This window comes from Dysidea avara, chromosome 8 (genome assembly GCF_963678975.1).
Source record: "Dysidea avara chromosome 8, odDysAvar1.4, whole genome shotgun sequence".
NCBI classification, from domain to species: domain Eukaryota; kingdom Metazoa; phylum Porifera; class Demospongiae; order Dictyoceratida; family Dysideidae; genus Dysidea; species Dysidea avara.
In genome coordinates, this window is record NC_089279.1 from 11,339,823 (window position 1) to 11,351,078 (window position 11,256).

Genomic DNA, 11,256 nt, shown 5'->3' on the forward strand with positions numbered 1-11,256 from the left:
TGATCAACATTAGGTGATATATAGGGCCAGTGATGGTGAACCCACAGTTAAATCCATCACATATGTAGTTTGTTAATAACCAAGTGTAACATTAAATTTCTATATGGATTCAGGAATCTTGTTGTCATTTTTTATTAGCTTATAGCTCCGTAAGCATATCCATTTTATAAATATAAAAACTATAGTACTAATAGCAATAGCAAAAGGTGTAGCATGTGTGTAACTCCTTTGATTAGCTAACTGGTTTGTCAATTTACTATATGCAGTAAGCGTTATGCTACAATGAATTGTTGTTGATATACTTCAGAAAATTGTAGCAATATGCGAATGAATACAATTACCACAAATCTTGACTGTGCAAGAGGTCCTGATTTAACAAAGAATCTACATGCATCAGTGGTACAGTCATTTGCCTTGCCAAGTTATAAACACTCGAGTTAAAGATCCATCATAAAAATTAATAGTTATTGAATTTATGTGCATATGTTTAATATCTATGACACACACAACACAAAAATTAATGATTATCTGTAGGTTTCCTTTTTAACTGCAACCAATGCCAACCATGATACCCATTATACAAGACAATATTATTTATTTTTAAATATCCATCACCTGACACAAATCGTTTTCCAAATTCTGATAATATATGTATGAAAAAGGTACTTGGATATATGAACTTGTAATTTACTTTTGCATAAAATATTGGATTGAAACATGTTATTATTATATAACACAAAATAAATCGGCTGTCACAATACAACACACAATTAACATATCTCCATGTTAGTAAAACAAAACTGTATATATACAAAAAATAGACATTAAAAATATAAATTAAATAAATAACCGTCTATGTATCTATACTTCTGTAGCAAAAATAATAATATCATTAACGGCATTGCAGGAATTCCATACACTTGTTTAGCTTGTATAACCCTTGATCACATTTTCCTATTGTAAAATAATAAAATATTACGCACATTGTTTAGCACGCTTAGAATGATACTTACCTTTTCTAAATTCTTTAATGCTTTTTGTGCCTCCCTATAGGAAGAAACATCATTCTTATAAATAAACATGCTATATCAGGGATCATTATAATGTTAGAAGTATTGAAACAACCAAAAAAAATTTATTACCATTACAGTTATGAAGGAAATCCCTGCATGGCTTTATGTGGTTTAGTGAGTCCATAGAGGGATTTCTTTTGATTAATGACACTTTGATTCACCTTTCAATGTGATAATGTCTCTAGTTTCAATATTTTTCCTAGGAATAATCTGTACTCTTTCTGAAGCTATAATTAGTAATACTTGTTTAAATACATACTAATTTTGCAATGAAGCCGTACATACTTCAAAAGAACAGTTGCCTTGGCAATAACCACCATATAGTCCAATAAGGCATTTACCTATCACCTTTGATAAACAATACATGTCTATTACAAGTACACTATAATGTGAAGAAATGCAAGTGCATTGTTTATTGTCATGACAAGTGTTGTTCCCTATCCTGTTGTCATAGGATAAACCCCCAAATTAATATTTTAATCCTGATATTAGACAATAATATTATTAATATTCTCTTTCACGTGCTGTACAAATATGTCAAATGCACAGAAAATTACAGTCCAGTCCAATGCGAAGGTGTGGTATTGGCATACATGGTGATGGCAGCATTGGGACACTTCATGTATTTACATAATTGGGTTCTACTGTAGTATGTGTGTGAAAAGGTGCCTATAGTAAGTATCTTAAAGGTGCTTGTTTAGTTACAGCAGGAGTAGAATATCAGTTATTGACATGAGTCTGAGGTGAAGTTGAGAACGAGTGTCAATGACTAAGATATTCTATGACTGCTATGATATAACTAATTAGCTTCAATCAAGTAAAACTTCTAGGTACTTTGATGCATATGGCTTCCTATATGTGACTGGATCTGGTCTTATCATCCACGACAGCAGGTTTGATTTATCACCAAAAACACAAAGCTACATGAATAACTATTAAAGTTCACAATCAAAATCAGCCAGGCTTGATGGTCTCTCCCAAGCCCAATGGTAAGCTGTACAAACAGTCTGGGGCCAGCCTGAGAATGGCTATATATGTTGCTATACAGCTCCATGGTATTGAATAAAGACCTGTGCTATAAATTTCCTTTCATTTTAGCTAGTTTTGATACATGAACGATCTATAATTTGACCTAATTCATTCCTATATGCATTCCTCTTTCATTATGTAAACAACCTGTTGCCCTCCCCATCCATCCCACCACTCCTATTGGAACTCGCTTGATACAGTCCACCTTACGAAATATGTGGAAAACTGTGGGGTAAATAATTGTGGTACACATAGCTTCAACCATAGGCAAGTTGCACACTTAAAACCAGCATTCCTTAATACTTTTAAATAAGCGATAAAACCGGTTTTCCCAGACTAGGTCACATATATGGCTTGCATAAACACTGTGCTTTGCTCTCTGTAGCAGGCTGATAAAAAGTTGTTAGTGTATATGTAACAAGTGGACAGTTTACTGCATGCTTGTTTTTGTTTCATCGGTCCATGTGTTGTCTTCAAGAAACACTCGCTTAAACCATACAGTCAATAATGTTCGTACAATTCATTACCATGACCATTAAAAACTTCATAATAATTTTATTTTGGTCTTGTACCATTTACAAGACAACTATCACACAGGTTGGTTGACTTTTTATATTAACAATTATTCAGTCAACAATTTGAGCTCAAAACAGATCCCTATAAAGCACCCTGCTTATTGCAAATGTTCCACATGTTTTTCCCTATAACCACAAACAAACATACTTTGCAATAGTTCCAGTGCCTTTGTCTCTTTCCAGAAGTTTTTCAATTACCCGTGCTTCGTAAAACTTTAAGCTCTGTGGACTGTACTTTTGAAGTGTGCATGGTGTACCTGTTGACCATCATCATGAAGGAATGGAGGCTGGAGTCATGTTAAGATGAAGATACTGTTACCATTAGGCTCAAAGTTAGGAATGGCATATGGCAGTGGTACCAACTTACTTCATCCTGCACTTTAATATGATGTATCTGTGTGGCATGAACAGTGTGGTTTAGTTGGGGTCCTTCTGCTGTATAAACATGGTAGTAAGTTGGTAGGGGATCACTATGCTAAGTCCAGACTGTTGAGGGTGTAAGTTAGTGACTCTGAATTTCCTGATGATTTAGCTCCACATACTGTGACTTGTACTACACTTGAATCAACTGGGAGGAAGTTTGTTCAGGTGGGAAGTTATTTTGGTTTGACTGTCAGTATTCCAAAAACCTATGGACTAGCAATGGGGGCTGTGATGAGTGAGGGGGATTTTTTTTGTAAGGTGGAGTGACTGAGATGGTGGAGGATTTCACTTATTTGTGTTCAAATTTGTTAGCTGATAATGAAGCGGTCAAGCAGCTTGTGAAGTTAATTGTCAGATTGCTAAGAACTTTGGCATCCTGTGGTTACCAATTGCACTCTTTCTGTTCATACTAAGAAAACTGTTTACAGTTTTCATTTTATTGTATGGTGCCAAGACTTGGACACTAAAGGCCCCTAGTGTGTGTGTATAGATTGACTATTTTCCACTATCGCTGTGTATCGCCGTGTCAGTACCATCCTAGAAGTACATATGTATCAAGATTCCAACAATGGATTGAGCATATTACTTTTCAACTATTACCTGACCAATTTTTGAATGTCTTTTGAAGTAGAGGTTGTTGTGATTAGGTCACTTAAATTGTATAGATGAGGATTGCACTCCTAAACAACTTTATTTGGTAAACTGGTGAGAAAGTGGTCATTCCATGAACCTAAGAAGAGATAGCACGACAAGGTGGTGAGTGATTTTTGCTCCATTAGTGTTGATATATACTACAGTGTAGGTTATAAGCAGTGGTCAGAGCTGTTGCTGACCTTCCAGCATAAAACAGAGGGACAATCACTACATTTTTCAAATTTATGGACTTTTTATTGTGTTTGTGATCATTGTTTCCAAAGACAGGGTGGACATTGCTAATTTCAGTTATGAGGCTACAATGTAGCTTGTCATTGCTGTAGTTTGGCTTGAACTCTGCTATGCATGTATTATAGTACACCATACAGTGGGTAGTTACCAAAGTCCGTGTGTGTGTGTGTGTGTGTGTGTGTGTGTGTGTGTGTGTGTGTGTGTGTGTGTGTGTGTGTGTGTGTGTGTGCGTGTGTGGTTTATCAAGCAGAGTTCTAAGGACACAGACAATTGTTGAGAGAATACCATAAACTTACCAATATAGCAAGTTTACAGAAAAAGGAGCAACAATGAAAATATATCCAAGAACAATAGTTGCACAACAACAGTCTATGCACCAGTGCTGTTCTTGTTGTCACAGCATCTACAACAACATACATGATTTGCGTGCCTTCTGTAACAACTACGTACTGTACATGCACAAGCATCAACGTATGAAGCAGATGTCATTTTTTATACATCTGTACCAGATGAATTGTGTCAGAACATTTGGTTGCTAATCTTAACTACTTATATGTAATAAATACATACGTACATGCACTTCTCCTTTCACAGTTCTTTCAAGAATGACAGAACAAGTGTTTCAGTTCACTCTTGAACACATGTTTGGGATTGAATATTCCTTACCAATACTGTGAAGTTGTTGTAAAGGAGAAGCAGTCACTGAGTGACAGACTGACAATTTTGGTGGGAAAATGCAAGTCTTTGTGATCTCTGCTATACATTACTATCATAGCTATATGCTGTACATGCATGATACACATGTTGTAGAGTTTAATTATTTAGGGACCATGGATGTATCCAGGGATATAAATTATCAAAATCTGTCATATATATGAACACCTTTATCCAATACCAGTACAGTGGAACCTCAGTTATCCGGACCTCACTTATCCAGATTCTTGGTTAACCAAAGTAAGGAATGACTGCTCTATTAGAGTAGTGTTCTATTAGAAAATATTGATATTTTTAAAATTTTGATTATGCTATTTTAATGTTATTTATACACAGTTTCAGATATACAGACTTTTCAGACTTATGGACAACCTCTGGTCCCTAGGGGTTCGGATAACTAAGGTTCCACTGTACATCTAAATCTAATTTAAACCTGTGGCATGGTAGATACACATGACATTATCATTATCACTGTGATGGATATAATGCAGATTGTGTACCATCAGATTATAGAAATTTTAGCTGATTGCCTTCTTGGGACTTAGTGACCCCAGATTTCCAGCTATTAACTATGTTCCCTTAGAAGAGCAGCACAATATGAGACTGTGCTCATATATGTATCTATACTATGTTTTAACATGCCAGCTATTCTGTGCAATTGCGATTGAATAATTACAAATCACACAATTGTACACTGCATGCATACTTGTATTTACATAAATATAAACTAATTTAAATCTGGTAGTGTTTAATATCTGAATTATTTATTTGATGATTTGGACCACTTTCTGCGTATTATATCCAGATTACTCTGAGTGCGTGCTACAGTTTTGTAGAGTTCACAAGGAAGTTGTTCCACAAGAACTTCTTCAGGTTTTGTGATCATTTCACCATGTGTGTAGTCACATTTAGAGTATCTAGTACATCCACAATTCTCAAGTTCAAGATACAAAAAGAAAAGGAGTATGAGAATTAAATCTTGTCAACATTCTCGATGGTCTCAGCAGCCAGTGAGGAATTTTAAAACTATGTATATTTGAATGACAACTAACTGGTGTTACTATTGTAAGGTTTACTGTAGGCATTACTTATTAAGGTATGATGTTAAGAGCCATTTCTTACATGGTTAGTTATATTCTTAACAAACTGATGGAGTTTACTTTGGACAGTTTCACACAGTATGGATGGTGAAGTGGTTGTATCTAGTAGTCTATTGAACAACTTTTATACATGATTATAGGTCAACAGAATTAGTTCACATACACTGCCTGTTTTTAGGTCAACATGTATTCTTTAAAATTAGCTATACATGCATAAGGGACCTGTATGTGTTGCATTCTCTGTAGCAAAACTAATGTATAAGTACTTTGTCCCTTTACAAGTCAAAATTATATCCTTAAAAACCTTCACAAGGAACTACAATGTATAGTGTACAATAAATACATGACAACATTTGAATTTTAAGCATTTAATGCACACCCCACTAGGTACCTGTGAGAAGGCCAAAGCCTGTATAATACAGGGAGTCATTTTTACTGTTATAAGAGAGAGTTGTCCTCTTTCAGAATTATTTGAACTCTGCTGAGAGTGGAAAAAAATCTCAGATAATCCAGTTTATGTATGACACAACAGCCGAGATGCTTCTTCAGCATTCAACCATCCATTAAAGAGTAGCTATGTTGTAGAAATTGTGCTAAATTACTAAATCAGTAAGTATATAGCATATTTGCAACTGTAAATTACTCACATTAAACATGGTAAGACCTGGCAGTGCAGAACATTAGGCATGTTGTATTGACAGAAGTCACATAATATTATTGTTATACAGAAACGTAAAACACTGAAGAAAAACATTATACGGGTAACAAGCTGGAAACTACCACCATTAACAGTGTGTTCAACTATGCTCACTTTCTAGATTGGTAAGGGGTTTATACAGAACAGTAATAGGCTAGTAAATATACAGGATCAATCAAAAGTTCAAGACAAAATTGTATATTAGACGTTCAGATTAATAACAAACACCATCCTAGAATTATATTATTTATTGCTATCAATATTATGGTCTTTATGTATAATTATATTCAGTTTCAATAGAATGTGTAAGATGATTAAATTATTTCTTGTGACCATAACAACAAATAACTACTAGCATGTAATGTGTGTATAAACTCCTTCACCATACACAACTAAGCTCGCAGCATCTTACATCATCAGTACAGGAGGACTCAACTTAATAAACTCTTTTCCTTGCAGTCACTACTTGTACATAGATATAAGCTGTTCCACATGAACCACAGCAATTTGGTCATGCAAAACAGCATATATATGCAAATTGGTTGACTTTACTTTGTGTCTGTACTGTATTTATAATAATATCAGTATAAATCAAAATCCTGCAGATTTATTATTACGTGGAGAGAGGGACGGTTGGAGAACTATCTACAAAGACTTTTTAATAATAATGATTGTACGCCTATATGTATTTAGATGTTCAGTATGAGGTTTGCTGTAAAAAAAATTTTTTTTATGCACCTGCATAGCTGTGCTAGAATACTATTGATATGTACTTGTTGTAGCTTTTTACAGAGCTATAACTATTAAGTAAGATCTATTAGAGTATAAATGTTTGATCACACCTTAGTATGTATGCCAAATAACTATTACATGTTTTATATATTGTCAATATCTAATATTATCTATAAAACTGGCTATATTGGTTGTATTGTATGTATGTATTGAATATCTCCTGCAATGATGAATGGCTTTAGCTGATTGTGTGGAATTAAAAAAAAAAAATTATCTATCTATCTAACAGAGTGGAGCTGGCAAGGATGAGGTTCTAAAGGCAGCAAATGTGTCAGAGTCACTTTTTTAACACTCCTTCAACACTATATGCACAAAGCTGTTGAAGCAATTCTCTCTTTTTTCTGGTAATATAATATTATTATCCTTACCAGCACTGCTACTCAGTAACAGCAGTGAACTTGTACACACATTTCGAAAACATGTCTCTGATCATAGTCTGTAGCAGAAAGAAAAGTTGACCAATTTTACAATCAGTTAACTTTTAGTTTATTAAATGTTGAGTGCCTTAAAAATGTGTGCTTAAATCCAACATTTTTGTCAACTTCTAATTCATCAAAGCTGATGAATTAAGCGTGGATTCCTTAAATGAAAATCTTCTGTCGTTCATGGTATAAGATATGTTTTAAGGAAACACTACAAAGCAATATCATATACTTCTACTTCACACATTACATAACCTCATCATGAGCTAAATAAACATGTGAATCACATAAACAACAATATGAAAACTGATGACAACAGTGAAAGCATGTGCAGTTATAACCATAATAATTCCATGTTGTGATCAGGGATCGTATGTATATAGGATAGAAGGAGGATAGTATAAAAGTAATGAAGTTACTAGTCCAACATCACTTAGTGCATATGCTTTCAGAAGTGAGACAACATGATGAATATTTTACTGAGTTTAGCTGCAATTGTGGCTTGCACTATTGCTGCTCCTGCTATGCAGAGCTGTACGCCTGACTTATTTGCTTACTGCAATAAGTCAGTGAGTGACACAGAACTGGATAATAGCCTGCAAGCACTCTATGTACAATCAGATAATATGATAGATCTGCTCGAGACAGTGTGCACCGCGGCAGTAAGTGTTTATAGCAGTGTCATACGTATGCATCTCAACAGTCCATGACTTATATGTATACTCATTCCACAATCTTCAGGCATGTGGAGATGACTGTGATTTACCAGTAGTAACTTTGACGGATGACAGAGATGAACAGAACGATGCTGTCAATGGCCGATTGCAGATACTACAAAGCCAACTGCTGCAACTAGATGATTATTGTTCAGCCGAAGGCACCGTAATAGATACACCACCATCCTCCACACTGTGTGAAACTGTCCAAAGTGAACTACAACAGTTAACACAGAAAATAGCTGTCTATGTAAGAATGCATGGCAAAGTAACGTACCTTAGTCAGCACCTATAAAAACAAGACCACTTCCTTATATACATGTAGATTATACAGACGATCCTAAACGTAGTCAAATTGTCCTCATAAATAGGGAAAGACCGCCTTTAGGTGTCAAAGTAGCCAGCCGGTCATAATAATACATTTTATTTTTTGTAGCTTGAAAAGGAGAAATGTGGATGCAATTCTAAATGCTTCTACAATCCTGATGATACGTCTACTATTACTATTGAACCAATACCTGTGGAAAAGCTACCTTGTAAATTCTACATCACTGTGGCAGTCATTGAAGAAATCCTGGATGCCATTCTTAGAAAGCGAGACATTTAAGTCACAAAAGAAACGATCAGCTCAGGATTTACACAAACTCTAAAAATTATTTCTTATCATTATAAATATGCAATTGCACAATCTGTATGCTTATTTTTTTGTGTGGAAAACTGGCAATTGAGTTCATCATAATACAAACATGTACATAAACTATTCACCACAATACTATATAGCGGGATATTTTTTAGGGTAAAAATTTTTGTGGATCACCACCATCTAAAAGTTCACGGTGAGAATTTATTTGCTTTCTAAGTATCTTTTATGTGTTTGTAATATTTCAACAACACTACAGTATTTTTTTATCAAACTGCAAATTTTGAGGGGGAAAACCTTCTTGGATAGCATAATAAGACATGCCACTTTTTTTAGTGTTATTATGTATAATTGGTCAATAAAAGAAGACAAGAGTTTTACAAAACCAATCTCAGTTAAATCACACATAAGAAAAACATTGATTATACAAAAATTAATGATCTAAATTAGTCTTAAAACTTAGTACATTAGGGGAAGTGGCAATTTCATAGGATAAAGAATTCCAGTTATTAATTATTTTCTGTGAAAAAGTAAACGTAATGTTGAAGTTTTGTTCATTTCTTATAAATTTTAAATCCATTAGATTTAGTACTGTAACTGGTATTCATTGTAAAAAATATTATTTATCTACTAATACTGCTCCATTCAAAATTTCATATTATAATCAAGTCCATACAATTTCGACAGTAAGTTAAACTAGGTAGACTGTATCAAATAGGAAACATCTGTGAGCTGGAAAATGTTCAAAGAAGAGCCACAAAGTTGATACCTACCCTTCACAACTTTCTTTATTCTGACAGACTATGAGGATTCCCTATATGGTAGAAGCGTATAGTCTAGAATTGGTCTTACAAGTGTGGTATAAAGTAATTGTATTACAACAGGGTCTCTGGAGTTAAAGTTTGTTTAATGGTGCCTAACACATTGTTAGCTCTGTGTATTATTTGGTTGATGTGTGTCCTGAAATGTAAATTTTCATCAAATGTGACACCCAATCTTTCTCCTCTTGAACGGTAATAATAGGGTGTATATCATTGTTTTATGTAAAAAACAGTAATACTGCCTGGATGTAGATTTGGGGCCAATACTCGTATATACCCTTACACTTAGGGAAGTTTAGAAATGACAACCAAGTACCACACCATGCAAGCACAAAGCTTAAATCTTGCTGCAATAGATCAATATCAACAGGTGAGGTGATAGGACGATATAGTCTGGTATCATCAGCAAACAGAAGAAACTTAGTATAGCATCTGGCAAGTCATTAACATATATGATGAAAAGGGTTGGTCCTAAAACACTACCCCATTAGTCCAGTCATAATAAGAATCACAAACTGAGACTCTTTGTTTTCTGTTTGACAAAAAATTTTCTAACCAATTAAGCACACTACCTCATTGCATCGTACATAAAATATACAGTGCTTCCTTTCATGCACTGATCAACATTAGGTGATATATAGGGCCAGTGATGGTGAACCCACAGTTAAATCCATCACATATGTAGTTTGTTAATAACCAAGTGTAACATTAAATTTCTATATGGATTCAGGAATCTTGTTGTCATTTTTTATTAGCTTATATCTCCGTAAGCATATCCATTTTATAAATATAAAAACTATAGTACTAATAGCAATAGCAAAAGGTGTAGCATGTGTGTAACTCCTTTGATTAGCAAACTGGTTTGTCAATTTACTATATGCAGTAAGCGTTATGCTACAATGAATTGTTGTTGATATACTTCAGAAAATTGTAGCTATATATATATATATATATATGTGAATGAATACAATTACCACAAACCTTGACTATGCAAGAGGTCCTGATTTAACAAAGAATCTACATGCATCAGTGGTACAGTCATTTGCCTTGCCAAGTTATAAACACAAAAGATCCATCATAAAATAGTTATTGAATTTATGTGCATATGTTTAATATCTATGACACACACAACACAAAAATTTATGATTATCTGTAGGTTTCCTTTTAACTGCAACCAATGCCAACCATGATACCCATTATACAAGTCTGTATGTACCATGAAACCACCTAACTTCAAAGCCAAATTCCAGGTTACATATCTTATAAACCCTGGCTGGCCATGGTACATTTAAGTTAAACCATGGCTGGCTATGGTACATTTAAAATAAACCATGGCTGGCCATGATACATTTAAATGTACCATGGCCTC

At 34.3% G+C, this 11,256-nt stretch overlaps 1 protein-coding gene and 1 long non-coding RNA gene across 2 annotated transcripts; one reads left to right on the top strand and one right to left on the bottom strand.

Annotated features, from left to right (window-relative positions):
* Window positions 1-703: 703 nt before the first annotated feature.
* On the bottom strand, window positions 704-2,899 carry LOC136263428 (uncharacterized). The gene is made up of 3 exons (XR_010704642.1): window positions 2,826-2,899; window positions 1,014-1,047; window positions 704-954 (listed from the first exon to the last, which is right to left on the bottom strand). It is a non-coding gene; the product is annotated as an uncharacterized lncRNA (long non-coding RNA).
* Window positions 2,900-8,153: 5,254 nt separating this feature from the next.
* Window positions 8,154-9,178, top strand: LOC136263986 (uncharacterized). The gene is made up of 3 exons (XM_066058661.1): window positions 8,154-8,372; window positions 8,452-8,676; window positions 8,863-9,178. Exons 1-3 carry the CDS (start codon window positions 8,175-8,177, stop codon window positions 9,031-9,033), a joined length of 594 nt encoding a protein of 197 aa, XP_065914733.1. The 5' UTR covers window positions 8,154-8,174; the 3' UTR covers window positions 9,034-9,178.
* The last annotated feature ends 2,078 nt before the right edge of the window (window positions 9,179-11,256 follow it).

Excerpts from the sequence above, each read along its gene's own strand:
- LOC136263986 (XM_066058661.1), top strand. The coding sequence starts at position 8,175 with ATGATGAATATTTTACTGAGTTTAGCTGCAATTGTGGCTTGCACTATT. Across the intron at positions 8,373-8,451 it reads AGACAGTGTGCACCGCGGCA|GCATGTGGAGATGACTGTGA; the intron begins GTAAGTGTTTAT and ends CACAATCTTCAG. Across the intron at positions 8,677-8,862 it reads CACAGAAAATAGCTGTCTAT|CTTGAAAAGGAGAAATGTGG; the intron begins GTAAGAATGCAT and ends TATTTTTTGTAG.